The sequence below is a fragment of the Gopherus flavomarginatus genome, chromosome 4 (genome assembly GCF_025201925.1).
Source record: "Gopherus flavomarginatus isolate rGopFla2 chromosome 4, rGopFla2.mat.asm, whole genome shotgun sequence".
In the NCBI taxonomy this organism is placed as follows: domain Eukaryota; kingdom Metazoa; phylum Chordata; order Testudines; family Testudinidae; genus Gopherus; species Gopherus flavomarginatus.
The window spans coordinates 61,055,386-61,072,060 of NC_066620.1; the positions used below are offsets into that span (position 1 = coordinate 61,055,386).

At 41.6% G+C, this 16,675-nt stretch overlaps 1 protein-coding gene across 5 annotated transcripts in view; it reads right to left on the reverse strand.

The window, feature by feature from the left end:
* The window catches only part of BABAM2 (BRISC and BRCA1 A complex member 2), a 337,614-nt gene that overhangs the window by 226,873 nt on the left and 94,066 nt on the right, over positions 1 to 16,675 (reverse strand). For all 5 annotated transcript variants that reach the window (XR_007773757.1, XM_050948585.1, XM_050948586.1 and 2 more), the window contains exon 5: positions 7,149 to 7,343. Coding sequence is in view for 4 of the 5 variants with exons in the window: in XM_050948585.1 (XP_050804542.1) it covers positions 7,149 to 7,343 (195 nt within the window). In the remaining variant the exon portion in view is untranslated. The remainder of the gene's footprint in view (positions 1 to 7,148; positions 7,344 to 16,675) is intronic.

Genomic DNA, 16,675 nt, shown 5'->3' on the forward strand with positions numbered 1-16,675 from the left:
GAGTTGTACATAATCACGAAGGGAAAGAGATTCTTTCATTCTCAACACCTTCTGGTTTGTTCCACTCCTAGCAAACTTGGAGAGATCTTAAGATGTGAGAACTTGAGCTGAAAATAGTGTAGCTGGTTCAGAAGTAGCATTTAAATCAGTGTGGAAGAAAGAACTGGTAAGAGAGTTTTCCATAATTTATCTTCAGGATTATGTAAATTGTAAAACCTAGAGGGCTGCTTTGCAATTGTTGTCTACTGAGAAGTTGCCAAACTCTCCCTAACACTGCTGTTTTTTATGCGTCAAGTGTATGCAAAGGAAATGGGAAGGATTTCCTTTCTGTTTCATACGCTTCCTTAAAATGAGGCCTTATCCACCTGGCTATGAGAAGACTAAGCTCATTCTTCTAGAAGGAAACAAACATCGGTCTGATTTCCTAAAGATTTTAACCCCGCTGAGACATAAAGTAAGGATATTACATGCATTATGTAAAAAAAGTGATGAAGTTTGTCTTTTTTTGTATAACCCAAAGGGGGTGTGAAGGAGGGGGAGAAATACTTTAATTAATCTAACATTAAGCACACAAAAATCAGGATATACCAAGGAAAGGCAGGTGAATGCTTGTTCAATTTTAACTCTGCCTTATTTTTGCATATGTATTACAGATCTGGTATCTAATTACTCAATCATATACTTTTTCTATAACCAATGGGGGCAAATTTAAGGTTGAGTGAATGTTCGGTGATAATTCAGCATTTCCTGACATTTATGTGCCACTTTCATGTTGCACTACCAGTGTTCTTTGCATATGATTTCTATAGGGTTTGAAAAATTTTAAGTGGACAGAAACAGAAAAAAGAAAGGAAGAAGAAAAAAAAATAAAGATTTGAAACTACCGAATGCAAGTACAATATATATGGCTTGTAAATGAGAATGTGCATGTATATGCAGGGGCTAGAAATACATTATGTACTCAATGAAAGGGTTTGTGGTGTTTGTCTTTGCAGGTAGGTGCAGATAAAGCCACGTACACAATTACAAGTAATCTTAACACCATGTAGGGTGGGGTATCCATACACGCAATCTCTCTCTCTCTCTGAGTGTGAGGTGAACTGAGGCTCTCTCTGTAGAGCATATTAAAGTATGCACTTGGTAACATTTCTATCGAAATAATTCCATAGGGCATTTTTATAATTCAACTTCAAACAGTTTCCCTCCAAACTTAGCATAGCAGACACTTCTTATTGAGAAATACTTTTCACATCCCAAGTCTCCTAGTGACCTTCTTGGCCACACTCAAAGCACTCCTTAAAACTACTGGTAATTTCTTCCAAAAGGCCTTTCCACAATAAATGTCTAAGGGCCTGACAACTTAAGCCTACCTGCTTGTGCTGGGATTTGTGCATAGTTAACAACACTGTATGAGAGTTTTTCAAGACTCATCTGTGTTCTATGTTTTTCTTATCTGTATGACCCACGTTATGTTTGAAATATACAAGGTTTTTATCTACACTGCAAGCTACTTGAGGTAAGGTCTTCATTTTCCTACATGTTCTCTTTAGCAGCAAATACATTTTAAAATTCAGATATCTTTACCTGAGTTATAATAAATGTGTTCAAAATTTATTTAATGTTTAACAAATTTAAAGTTTCCCCCTCACATAACTCTTAAAATGCTCAAGGGATTTGCTTCAAAATGTATTTAAACAAGTTTTTGTTTGTTTTTTTTAAAGTGAGACCAAAAGAAGTTAGAACGTAAGAACGGCCATACTGGGTCAGTCATCTAGCCCAGTATCCTGTCTTTTGATAGTGGTCAATACCAGGTGACCCAGAGGGAATGAATAGAACAGATAATCACCAAAGTGATCCATCCCCTGTCACCCATTCCCAGCTTCTGGCAAACAGAGGCCAGGGACACCATCCCTGTCCATCCTGGCTAATAGCCATTGATGGACATATCCTCCACGAACTTATCTGGGTCTTTTTTGAACCCTGTTATAGTCTTGGCCTTCACAACATTCTCAGGCAAAGAGTTTCACAGGTTGACTGTACATTATGTGAAAAAAATACTTCCTTTTGTTTGTTTTAAACCTGCTGCCTATTAATTTAATTTGGTGACCTCTAGATCTTGTGTTATGAGAAGGAGTAAATAACATTTCCTTATTTACTTTCTCTATACCCCTCACGATTTTATAGACATCTATCATAACTCCCCTTTGTCATCTCTTTTCCAAGCTGAAAAGTCCCAGTCTTATTAATCTCTCCTCATATGGCAGTCGTTCCATACCCCTAATAATTTTTGTTGCCCTTTTCTGAACCTTTTCCAATTTCAATATATCTTTTTTGAGATGGGACAACCACATCTGCATACAGTATTCAAGATGTGGGCGTACCATGGATTTATAGAGAAGCAATATGATATTTTCTGTCTTATTATCTATCCCTTTCTTATTGAATCCCAAAATTCTGTTTGCTTTTTTGACTGCCACTGCACATGGATTGAATGTTTTCAGAAAACTATCCAAATAACTCCAAGATCTCTTTCTTGAGCGGTAACAGCCAATTTAGACCCCACTGTTTTATATGTACAGTTGGGATTATGTTTTCCAATATGCATTACTTTTCATTTATCAACATTGAATTTCATCTGCCATTTTGTTGCCCAGTCACCCAGTTTTAAGAGAGCTTTTTGTAGCTCTTCACAGTCTGCCCGCAACTTAACTATCTTGAGCAATTTTGTATCATCTGCAAATTTTGCCACCTCACTGTTTACCCCTTTTTCCAGATCATTTATGAATATACTGAACAGGTCTGGGCCCAGCACTGTTTACCGATCTCCATTCTGAAAACTGACCATTTATTCCTACCCTTTGTTTCCTTTCTTTTAACCAGTTACCAATCCATGAGAGGACCTTCCCTCTTAAGCAAAATACGCTGTCATTGGATAAGAGCCTTTGGTGAAGACCCTTGTCAAAGGCTTTCTGAAAATCTAAACACACTATATTCATTGGATCCCCCTTGTCCACATGCTTGTTGACCCTCTCAAAGAATTCTAGTAGATTGATGAGACATGATTTCTCTTTACAAAAACCACGTTGACTCTTCCCCAACAAATTCCGTTCATCTGTGTGTCTGACAATTTTGTTATTTACTATAGTTTCAATTAGTTTGCCCGGAATTGAAGTTAAGCTTACCAGTCTGTAACTGCTGGGATCACCTCTGGAGCCCATTTTAAAAATTGGCGACACATTAGCTATCCTCCAGTCATCTGTTACAGAAGTTGATTTAAATGATAGGTTACAGATGACAGTTAGTAGTTCTTCAATTTAACATTTGAGTTCCTTCAGAACTCTAGTGAATACCATTTGGTCCTGGTGACTTAATACTGTTTAGTTCATCAATGACACCTCTAATGACACCTTAATCTGGGAGAGTGCCTCAGATTTGTTACCTAAATAGAATGGCTCAAGTTTGGGAATCTCCCTAACATCCTCAGCTGTGTAGACCAAGGCAAAGAATTCACTTAGTTTCTCTGCAATGGCCTTATCATCCTTGAGTGCTTCTTTAGCATCTCAAATGTCCAGTGGCCCCACTGGTTGTTTAGCAGGCTTTCTGGTTCTGATGTACTTGAAAAAAATTGCTGTTACTTTTTGAGTTTTTGGCTAGCTGTTCTTCAAATTCTTTTTTGGCTTTCCTACTTATATTTTTACATTTCATTTGCCAGAGTTTATGCTCTTTCCTATTTTCCTCAATAGGATATAACTTCCACTTTTTAAAGGATGCCTTTTTGCCTCTCACTGCTTCCTTTACTTTGTTGTTTAGCCACGGTGGCACTTTTTGGTTCTCTTACTATGTTTTTTAATTTGGGGTATACATTTAAGTTGAGCCTCAACTCTGGTGTCTTTAAAAAGTTTCCATGCAGCTTACAGGGATTCACTTTTGTACCTTTTAATTTCTGTTTAACTAACCTCCTCATTTTTGTGTAGTTCATCTTTCTGAAATTAAATGCTACAGTGTTGGACTGCTGTGGTGTTTGACCCACCACAGGGATGCTAAATTTAATTGTATTATGGTCACTATTACCAAGTGCTCCAGCTATATGCACCTCTTGGATCAGATCCTGTGCTCCACTTAGGACTAAATCAAGAATTGCCTCTTGTGACGTTGCAGTCTATATGATTTTATAAAAATATGCTAATGAGTAAATATAATGTAACTGGAATATGCTTCATGCAAAAGATCTCTTGTAAGATATCATTACAAAGCTTATAATCTACTGAGTTTTATCATCCTATTTGTATAAATGTACCACTCTTGTATCTGAAGCTAGAAATATGAAATAAAACTCTGAGGGCCTATTGTAATTATGCAAAGTGTCAGCCATTAATGGTGGTTTGGAATCTCGATGACTCCCATTAACCAGGACAATTGACTGCAGATGGCTGTGTTTTACCTGCAAGTCTTCTTGTATACATGTGTGCTAGCAAGTGGGCAATGAAGTCTTGCAGTGACATGTGGTCATGTCACCTGAACTGGAATCCATCTTTAACCTGGTATCTTTCCATTGAGAAGGAGGGGGTGGAAACCCAGAGAGAGACAAAGGATTCCCACCTTATGCAAAAGATATATAGAGGGGTGGAACAGAACAAAGCGGAAGGAGCCATCATGAAGAATCCCCTAGCTACCACCTGAGCTGGAATAAAAGCTGTACCAGGGGAAAGAATTGTGCCCAGTCTGAGGGGAAAAAAACTTACTGAAACATCTGTGAGGGTGAGATTATCTGTATTCAGTTTGATTAGACACAGATTTGCGCATTTTATTTTATTTTACTTGGTGACTTACTTTGTTCTGTCTGTTACTACTTGGAACCACTTAAATCCTATTTTCTGTATTTAATAAAATCACTTTTTGCTTATTAACTCAGAATATGTATTAATACCTGGGGAGGCAAACAGCTGTGCACTCTCTCTATCAGTGTTACAGAGGATGAACAAATTATGAGTTTACCCTGTATAAGCTTTATAAGGCTAAAACGGATTTATTTGGGTTTAGACCCCATTGAGAGTTGGGCATCTGAGTGTTAAAGACAGGAACACTTCTGTTAGCTGCTTTCAGGTAAACCTGCAGCTTTGGGGAAAGTAATTCAGATCCTGGGTCTTTGCTGGAGCAGACGGGAGTGTCTGGCTCAGCAAGACAGGGTGCTGGGGCCACGAGCTGTCAGGGAAAGCAGGGGCAGAAGTAGTCTTGGCACATCAGGTGGCAGCTCCCAAGGGGGATTCTGTGATCTAACCCGTCACACCTCTCCTCTTGTGGGTTCTAGGGCTAGCTGCTCAAGAAGCAGTCATTTAAGGTGTCAAGAAACTTTCTCTCTGCATCCCATCCTAAGGTGACATGTACTCAGTCAATATAGTTGAAATCCCCCATTATTATTGAGTTTTTTATTGTTATAGCCTCTCCAATCTCCTTGAGCATTTCACAGTCACTATCACCATCCCAGGTGGTTGGTAATATATCCCTACTGCTATATTCTTATTACTAGAGCATGGAATTGCTAGCCATAGAATTCTATGATACAGTTTGGTTCATTTAAGATTTTTACTTCATTTGCTTCTATGCTTTCTTTTACATATAGTGCCACGCCCTCACCAGCACGACCTGTTCCGTCCTTCCAATATATTTTGTACCCTGGTATTACTGTGTTCCATTGATTAACCTCATTCCACCAAGTATCCGTGATGCCTATTATATCAATACCCTCATTTAATATGAGACACTCTAGTTCACCCATCTTATTACTTAGACTTCTAGCATTGGTATATAAGCACTTCTAAACCTTGTCATTTTTTAGCTGTCTGCCATTACATGATGTAATTGAATGGGACTTTTTTTCATTTGACTGTTCCTCATCAGATCCTACCTGCATTTTATCATTTTCCCTCCCCTCCTCCTTACTAGGACATGGAGAATCTCCATTAATAGATCCTCCCTAAGAGAGTTTCAACTCAAAAGACAAATCCTTCAAAAACCATCAGCCACTGAAATCAGAGGGAAGACTCTCATTGACTTCAATGGGTGTTGGACTGAGCCCAAAAGTTAGAATTACTAGAAAAAAAGGGGATTCATAATAGGAAGTTTTTTCACAATCTAAACTACAGCTTTTGGTACTACCAAAACCTATTTTAAAGTTTGAATGCAAGTCTGCAAACTAAAAATATGAAGAAGCTTTTCACATTTCAACACAAAATATTTAGGCAGTGTTTGAAGGTACAGGGAGCTAATTTTCTAGAGCATGCTTTCCAAACAACAATTGTGAAAAATGTAAGGATTTCCCTACATTTAATTTCAGCATTTTTTCCCCTGAATGAGGGGTTTGACCAGATACAGTACTGAGACTTACAAAAGCACAGTGGAGGTATGAGACCATGTAAATGTTAAGAGAGTGGTCAGACAACATGTAAGAAAAGGGGTTAAGGGGTTGACAATGCCCTATAACTATAATATAATCAAATACCCCTGTGCTATCTACAGCCATCAGATAGTGCAGTTCAGATAATTAAACTAAAATCCAGGTCCTGGAGGCGTGGAATTAGAAAACTTCAATGAGATTCAGGCTATGTCTACACTAGAAGGCTTTGCTGGTAAAGCTACAGTGGCAAAGTGCTGCTAGTGGGGCCAGAGCTCTACTGACAAAATTGCACTGTTGCCAGCGTAACTGTGTCTATGGTAGGGGCTTTTGACGGTCCAGCTATGTCACTAAAATCACATTCCATCATACCCTAACTGAAATAACTACATCAGCAAAAGCCTTCTAGTGCAGACATAGCCTCAGTGGGACAGAACACGTGATTCTCACAAAAAATTTACCAGTTCATCTGTAAACCAGATGCATTGACATCAGCTCTGAAGACTGTTGCTCATCTGAAAATCAGATTCAAGTGAGGCAATGCAACAAAAGCAGTGAACAAAAGAAGGAGTGGGGAGTGCAGAGGTGAGCTGGGGACAAACAGGTTTTTTTTCACCACGCTAAACACACAGTACGTGTGCACACATCACATAAATAGCTCTATTTTACAAGGTAATGTCTAGAATTACTATAGTGAAAGGAACTCTAAAAGCATTAATTTATTGTGCTCTTATCAGAAGTGATCTTAATAACTTACCCAGTTGTTTTTCTTGCCAGCATAAATTTCCATGTTCTCTCCATATTGGGGTTCTTCAAGTAAAGTCTGGTATTCAAACATGAGGCGAGAGCTCTCCCGTAATCGGCTGCACTGGAATTGGTGATACTGCTGGACGAGCTCTTTCACAACAAGCAGGAGACATTCAGGATTTGAGGGATTCCAGGAGGCTAAATTCTGTTGAATAAGGGAAAACAAAAGCACAGACTAGTTTACAGTAGTAGAAAGAGATGAGCAGTCTTTCCTACATACTAATTAGTACTTATAAAGTCCTCATCAACACAGTGTCTTGTTACATCTGAGGACCTGATACCCTTCAATTCACAAAACAAAAATTGATCTGAACAGTTTGAGAGAATTGGTTCAGACAAATGCAGTCCTGTATTGAATCTGAATCAATAAGTACTAAGTCAAGCTAGCACCAGTGAATATGCCAAACTGAGAATAGCCTTGGAAATCATATTGCTCTGCTTATCCACAGAACAGGTACAGCATGGGCTGGAGCAGAACAAGCTTCTACCCAGCTGCCTCAACCACATGCCTATGGGCTTGTGTCATAAACAGATAGTTAAGGGTTAATGTCTCTCTTACCTGTAAAGGGCTAACAAACAGGGACTCCAAACACCTGACCAGAGAACCAATCAGAAAACAAGATACTTTCAAATCTCATGGGAGGGAAGCCTTTATTTGTGGGTTTTGGGTTTGGCTTTGTTCTCTCTGGGTCCTGGACAGGACTAGAGGTGCAACCAGGTTTCTGCCAATCTCCCTGCTACAGTCTCTTATCTATTCAGAATTGTAAGTAAGAAAAGGCGGTCATAGTCTTTTAATTTGTTTTTTTTTTTCATTTGCATATGTGTACTTGCTGGAAGTAGCTTAAATTGTGTTTCTGCTGGAGAAAGTTTCTTACTATTGTTTATAGTTGAAAAACCCTGTAACTTTTTACCATCTAAAGTGCAGAGATAAACCTTTTACTTTTTCTTTCTTTCTTATTAAAAGTTTTGCTTTTAAGACCTATTTAATTTTTTTCTCCTAGTTAAGGTTCAAGGGAATTGGTAGGGAGAAGGGAAGGATAAATTTTCTCTTTGTGTTATATTCACGCAGCTTGTATTGCCTCTGGGTGAGGGGGAAGGTAACACTCCTCTTGGTGTGGTGACTCAAAAAGTTGAATCAGGCGATCTCCTAGTGTTCCCAGGGCAGGAAGGAGCTGGGAGGAAGAAGGGAGGGGGGAGGGAATGGCTTATTTCCCTTTGTTGTGAGACTCAAGGAATCTGGGTCTTGGGGTCCCCTGGGAAGGTTTTGGGGGGACCAGAGGGTATCAGGCCCTAAAAATTCCTGATTGGTGGCAGCCTATCAGATCTAAGCTAGTAATTAAGCTTAGGGGAATTCATGCTAGTACCCATATTTTGGACGCTAAGGTCCAGAACTGGGAATTATACTTGACATGGTGTGCAGCGTATGGGAAAGAGTAGAATCCAAAAGCCAGTAAAATTATTAATTTTCTTTTCTCTGTTAGCTGCTTGTAAGCAGAGAGAAGGGTTTGTTTTTTTAAACCTACAGCCAGAGAATTTTTTTTTCCTTGCTCCGTCTCGCTGTGCATAGAAATGGCCTCAGGCAAGGGCCATTAAGTTTAACAGCGGTCTTTTGTTAGACAATAGAACTCCAGCTGTGAGTCAACTACACCAGTAGAACACACATGCAAATGAAGGTTTTCCTTTTGTTCTAGTTTTATTAGGGAAGGCTTGTTAGAAACACTCTGTTGCTTAGCAACAGAGCGGGCAGCAGAGGAACAGTAATTCAGACAGTAAACCAGCAGAGGACACCCCAACACAAGAAAACAGGAACCATGACTTCCAAGGCAAAAATGGAGGCAGAGGCACAAATCAAAGATGCAGAGCACAAGCGAGATATGGAAAAAAAACACAAGAACTAGAAATAAAACAAAAAGATATGGAGCTAAGGGAAAGAGAAAAAGAGGCTACCCACAGGAGAGAGTTGGAACTCCTGAGGGAAACCCACTGGCAGGCCCTGGAATTAGAAAAGGCTAAGCAACAGAACCCAGCCAATCCTAACAACCCTTCGCCAATAATGGTTCCGCAGCACAAGAAATTTCCCACCTACAAGGCAGGTGATGACACTGAGGCCTTCTTAGAAAATTTTGAAAGAGCCTGCCTTGGGTACAGCATCTCTGAAGACCAGTACATGGTAGAATTGAGGCCACTACTCAGTGGACCCTTAGCAGAGGTGGCGGCTGAAATGCCTAAGGAGAAAATGAACGATTATAAACTTTTTCAAACCAAGGCCAGATACAGAATGGGGATAACACCTGAACATGCCCGTCGGCAGTTCAGAGCCCTGAAATGGAAACCAGATGTGTCATTCCCCCGACACGCCTACCACATTGCAAAGAATTACGAAGCCTGGATATCAGGAACAAAGGTTAACAATATGGACGAGCTGCACCTCCTGATACAAATGGAGCAGTTCTTAGATGGTATTCCTGAGGAAATAGAAAGGTACATCCTAGATGGAAAGCCCAAAACGGTAATCGAGGCGGGGGAGATTGGAGCCAAATGGATGGAAGTGGCAGAAAAGAAAAAAGCTACTGTCAAGGGGAGCGAATACCTCAGGGGGCACACCGACAATAAACCCTATAACCGAGCACAAGACCCCACCGATAACCCAAGGAAAGCCACAGACGCCCTATTCTTCCACCTCACCAGTCTCCAGTAACCCACCTCGACCCAGTGACCAGTCAGCTGGAAGATGCTTCAAGTGTAATGAACCGGGACATATAAAGACCAACTGCCCAAAAAACCCCAACCGAGTGCAGTTCATTACACCACCATCACACCAAAGATCCCCAGGCCCAGATGCCTCTTAAATACCCTTGGAGCGAAGGGAAATTTTGAGAGTGGGCGGAAAGAAGGTTACTGCGTGGAGAGACACGGGGGCACAAGTGTCAGCTATCCACCAATCCTTCGACGACCCCAAATTCATCAACCCAAAGGCCCAAGTGACAATTTACCCCTTCATGTCACAAGCTGTAGACTTGCCTACAGCTGAACTGCCTGTCCAGTACAAAGGCTGGTCAGGAATGTGGACTTTTGCAGTCTATGACAATTATTCCATCCCCATGCTACTGGGGAAAGATTTGGCCAACCAGGTGAAGCGGGCCAAGAGAGTGGGAATGGTTACACGTAGCCAAACCAGGCAAGCTTCCAGACCCATTCCTGTTCCTGAGCCGTCCACAGGGGCCCTGTCTGTGTTACCAGAGACCCAGACAGAGGTAGTGGACCCGGATTCCATGCCAACAACGGAAACAGCCACAGTGCTTCCAGTACCAGACCAGGAACTGGAAAAGCAGCCAGCACCAGAACCGTTGCCAGCACTGATGACAGTGCTTGCAAATCTATCTTCAACCTCAATGCCAGAGGGCGCCAGCGAGCCTGAACTGGCTGAAGCAGCAGACAACCCTACCCAAGCGGCTCAGCCAGAGCCTGAAATACCCCCTGGTGCACCAGCGGAGAGCGGTTCACCAGCAACGGAAACAACCCCATCACCTACATCGCCTCCAGAGGGACCAAGCCCAAGTCCACAGTCTAAGGAAGAACTGGTGTCTCCAGCTTCAAGGAAACAGTTCCAGACTGAGCAGGAAGCAGATGACAGCCTTCAGAAAGCTTGGGCAGCGGCACGGAGCACCCCATCGCCTCTCAGCTCTTCTAATCGAGATCGGTTTGTTGTAGAACAAGGACTTTTACACAAGGAGACTCGTTCTGGTGGACACCAGGAAGAATGGCATCCGCAAAAACAGTTGGTGGTTCCAACTAAGTACCGGGAAAAGCTCTTAAGCTTAGCCCATGCTCATCCCAGTGGCCATGCTGGGGTGAACAGAACCAAAGACCGGTTGCGGAAGTCCTTCCACTGGGAGGGGATGGGCAAGGACGTTGCCTAGTATGTCCGGTCTTGTGGGGTGTGCCAAAGAGTGGGAAAACCCCAAGACCAGGTCAAGGCCCCTCTCCAGCCACTACCCATAATTGAGGTCCCATTTCAGCTAGTAGCTGTGGATAGTCTGGGTCCTTTCCCAAAAAAAGACACCCAGAGGAAAGCAGTACATATTGACTTTCGTGGACTTTGCTACCCGATGGCCGGAAGCAGTAGCTCTAGGCAACACCAGGGCTAAAGCTGTGTGCCAGGCCCTAACAGACATTTTTGCCAGGGTAGGTTGGCCCTCCGACATCCTTACAGATTCAAGAACTAATTTCCTGGCAGGGACCATGAAAAAACTGTAGGAAACTCATGGGGTGAACCGCTTGGTTGCCACCCCGTACCACCATCAAACCAATGGTCTGGTGGAAAGGTTTAATGGAACTTTGGGGGCCATGATACGTAAATTCGTCAATGAACACTCCAATAATTGGGACCTAGTGTTGCAGCAGTTACTTTTTGCCTACAGGGCTGTACCACATCCCAGTTTAGGGTTTTCACCGTTTGAACTTTTGTATGGCCACGAGGTTAAGGGGCCATTACAGTTGGTAAAGCAGCAATGGGAGGGGTTTACGCCTTCTCCAGGGACTAATATTCTGAACTTTGTAAGCAACCTACAAAGCACCCTCTGACACTCTTTAGCCCTTGCTAAAGAAAACCTAAAGGATGCTCAGGAAGAGCAAAAGGCCTGGTATGACAAACATACCAGAGAGCGTTCCTTCAAGGTAGGAGACCAGGTTATGGTCTTGAAGGCGCAACAGGCCCATAAGATGGAAGCATTATGGGAAGGGCCATTCATGGTCCAAGAGCGCCTGGGAGCTGTTAACTACCTCATAGCCTTTCCCAATTCCTCCCTAAAGCCCAGAGTGTACCATGTTAATTCTCTCAAGCCCTTTTATTCCAGAGACTTACAGGTTTGTCAGTTTACAGTCCAGGGAGGAGATTACGCTGAGTGGCCTGACAGTGTCTACTACGAAGGGAAAAAAGACGGTGGCGTGGAAGAGGTGAACCTCTCAACCACCCTGGAACGTCTGCAGCGGCAACAAATCAAGGAGCTGTGCACTAGCTTCGCCCCATTGTTCTCAGCCACCCCAGGACGGACTGAACGGGCATACCACTCCATTGACACAGGTAATGCTCACCCCATTAGAACACCACCCTACCGAGTGTCTCCTCATGCCCAAGCTGCTATAGAACGGGAGATCCAGAACATGCTACAGATGGGTATAATCCGCCCATCTACAAGTGCATGGGCATCTACTGTGGTTCTGGTACCCAAACCAGATGGGGAAATACACTTTTGTGTGGACTACCGTACGCTAAATGCGGTAACTCGTCCGGACAACTATCCAATGCCACGCACCGATGAGCTATTGGAAAAGTTGGGACGTGCCCAGTTCATCTCTACAACAGACTTAACCAAGGGGTACTGGCAAGTACTGCTAGATGAACCTGCCAAAGAAAGGTCAGCATTCATCACCCATGCGTGGGTGTATGAATTTAATGTGCTTCCTTTCGGGCTGCGAAATGCACCCGCCACCTTCCAGAGGCTGGTAGACGGTCTACTAGCAGGACTGGGCGAATATGCAGTTGCCTACCTCGATGATGTGGCCATTTTTTCTGATTCCTGGCCCGAACACCTAAAACACCTGAAAAAGGTCTTTTAGCGCCTCAGGCAGGCCGGACTAACTGTTAAGGCCAAAAAGTGTCAAATAGGCCAAAACAGAGTGACTTACCTAGGACACCAGGTGGGTCGAGGAACCATAAACCCACTACAGGCCAAGGTGGATGCTATCCAAAAGTGGCCTGTCCCAAGGTCAAAGAAACAGGTCCAATCCTTCTTAGGCTTGGCCGGGTACTACAGGCAATTTGTACCACACTACAGCCAAATCACTGCCCCACTGACGGACCTGACCAAAAAGACCCAGCCGAATGCAGTCAAGTGGACTAATGAGCGTCAAAAGGCCTTTACCCAGCTTAAGGCGACGCTCATGTCGGACCCTGTGCTAAGGGCCCCGGACTTTGACAAACCATTCCTAGTAACCACAGATACATCTGAGTGTGGTATAGGAGCAGTTCTCATGCAGGAAGGACCGGATCACAACTTCCATCCTGTCGTGTTTCGCAGCAAGAAACTGTCTGAGAGGGAAAGTCACTGGTCAGTCAGTAAAAAGGAATGCTACGCCATTGTGTACGCCCTGGAAAAGCTACACCCATACGTTTGGGGACGGCGGTTCTAGCTACAAACTGACCATGCTGCGCTAAAGTGGCTTCATACTGCCAAGGGAAACAACAAAAAACTGCTTCGATGGAGTTTAGTTCTCCAAGATTTTGATTTTGAAATTCAACACATTTCAGGGGATTCTAACAAAGTAGCTGATGCACCCTCTCGTGAAAGTTTCCCAGAATCCACTGGTTGAAATTTGTCCTTAAAATGTAAAAAGTCTTGTAGTTTACATACATAGTAGTATATGTAAAGGTACATGTGTTGTATTAATCTGTTTATTCTAAAGTTATAGGAAGAAATTACAGCCAGTGAGGTTCCCCACTGTCTGCGATTTGGGGGGCGTGTCATAAACAGATAGTTAAGGGTTAATGTCTCTCTTACCTGTAAAGGGTTAACAAACAGGGACTCCAAACACCTGACCAGAGAACCAATCAGAAAACAAGATACTTTCAAATCTCATGGGAGGGAAGCCTTTATTTGTGGGTTTTGGGTTTGGCTTTGTTCTCTCTGGGTCCTGGACAGGACTAGAGGTGCAACCAGGTTTCTGCCAATCTCCCTGCTACAGTCTCTTATCTATTCAGAATTGTAAGTAAGAAAAGGCGGTCATAGTCTTTTAATTTGTTTTTTTTTTCATTTGCATATGTGTACTTGCTGGAAGTAGCTTAAATTGTGTTTCTGCTGGAGAAAGTTTCTTTCTATTGTTTATAGTTGAAAGACTCTGTAACTTTTTACCATCTAAAGTGCAGAGATAAACCTTTTACTTTTTCTTTCTTTCTTATTAAAAGTTTTGCTTTTAAGACCTGTTTAATTTTTTTCTCCTAGTTAAGGTTCAAGGGAACTGGTGGAGAGAAGGGAAGGATAAATTTTCTCTTTGTGTTATATTCACGCAGCTTGTATTGCCTCTGCGTGAGGTGGAAGGTAACACTCCTCTCGGTGTGGTGATTCAAAAAGTTGAATCAGGCGATCTCCTAGTGTTCCCAGGGCAGGAAGGAGCTGGGAGGAAGAAGGGAGGGGGGAGGGAATGGCTTATTTCCCTTTGTTGTGAGACTCAAGGAATCTGGGCTTTGGGGTCCCCTGGGAAGGTTTTGGGGGGACCAGAGGATATCAGGCCCTAAAAATTCCTGATTGGTGGCAGCCTATCAGATCTAAGCTAGTAATTAAGCTTAGGGTAATTCACGCTAGTACCCATATTTTGGATGTTAAGGTCCAGAATTGGGAATTATACTTGACAGCTTGTTGTCACTGCAGTGTTAATTAGAGTTATAAACTGAGTGTTGCCCTTGACTGAGTCCCATCTGCACACAAAATCCCTTAACTTCAGTGTGTTGCTGTTTTTAAACTTGAGCTGGCTGGCCTGTCAGGGGGCATAAGCTACAGCTCAAGTTAACACAAAACATCAGCTGCTGACATGACCACTGTGTGGTAACTAATCCAATCACTCTGTGCAGCTCAAGTATTATTTCAGAGCATGGCTGTTCTCACTCAAGTTAGGCTAAGGCTCTGTTCTCACAGCAAAAAATGTATGTGGGGTGAAGGGGTTTCCTAGCAGGATAGCTAATGTACATTAAGTATCCCCCTGAAAAATCCTAGTGTAGTTTTTGTCACAAAGTAGCTAAGAGAGGTTAACACTGTACACTCAGCTGCAGATGACTTCACTTAATTTACCTTGTGTCTACTAAGATAAGTCTACTTGTGTCTACTAAGGACTTGTGTTTATTAAGATTTTACAATGAGATACCTAATACGTGTTAGATTTAATTTAACTGTATTCATTGTATCATTAATTCTGTTACGGTGCCTAGAGCCTGTCCCCTTTCTGCCCCTTCAATTTAGGCATCTCTACTCAAACCATCTAAAGAACCTACAATTACTTTTGACATGGAAATATTAACTACTTATAATGGATATTTTAATTGTATACAATCTGCATGTGTGAATAAAAACATATTGACATTTCTGAACATTCTAAAGTGGAACAAATTTTTTTTTAGTATGTAACGTTTTGTTCTATCTAACAAAAGATAGAAAAAGATAGAAAAGGCTTTGTTTTCTAAAAAAAATTAAGAGCAAGTGACTGTTTTGTATTCAAATATATGCCAAAATGTATTTTTAACCCAGATTGTCATAAAATGAATTAAATCAGAATAAAAAAATATGGAGAGGCTAAACAAGAGAAAGGATCCAGAGTTCTGACTTGTAAAATAAAAAACAGCTGTGTCAAATATCTATTCTGCCATTCTGGGAATGAAGATGAGACGCTTGCATGTAGGGTGACCAGATAGCAAGTGTGAACAATTGGGACAGGGGTGGGAGGTAATAGGAGCCTATATAAGAAAAAGACCCCCAAATCAGGTCTGTCCCTATAAAATCAGTACATCTGGTCACCCTACTTGTATAGCTATCCAGACATGAGCTCACAGTCCTATATGAACACTATTTCAAGCAAAATGTACTAAAGATACACATCTTGCAGAAGGATGTGACCATTTGTTTCGAGTTATTAAAAAATGAGACTTTTCATATTTCTTGTAACTGAAAATTCTAAGTTTATAGTACACGTCCTCAGACTACTTTTATAGGAACTGAATGTATCAGTGTTTATGTCAACTTCACTTTTCTTTTTCTCTCTGCGAGTATTTCTCTCTTTGGGCCACTTCATCATTTATCCGGGAAAAGATTTAAATATTAAATTACTAAAAAGATAGTTCCCAGTTTTAAATGTTATGATCCAAAGTAAAAACACAACTACAATCTGTCAGTGGGAGAGATATTGTGTATGTGTAAAACATCAAGGTCCTTTCTTTGCAAAATTGTCATGAAGTTTACCAACATAGGCATAAAATCAATGTTTTCAACCCTTATGATTTTATTTCAAGTTTCATGATATTTGACGTTTTCTTCAAACCTCAAATCCTGGAGGATTTTTTTGAGAATCTCAGCTTTTACTACAACTTTTCTAGAAATCATGGCTGGGAGAACAGCTTGAAAATATGAATCATGCATATCCTAACAGCTCAAAATCCACAAGGCAATTAAAAGAATGCATTTAAAAAAAAAAAAGTCTCATTACTTTTAAGCCACTCTCTTGACCGTTTGGGGCTTGACTCATGATTTTTGAATGCCTGGGGTTGGCAATGCTGCAATATCTACTCACCACTCATTATCAGGAAAATAAAAATAAAATAATGACGATGTAACAGTCACCCATTTAAAAATAGAGTGGGTGAACTGAATTTTGGAAGGCTAGCCTCATTCTTCAAAAATATAGACCCCATTCTTGCTCGAACAGACAAGTCAC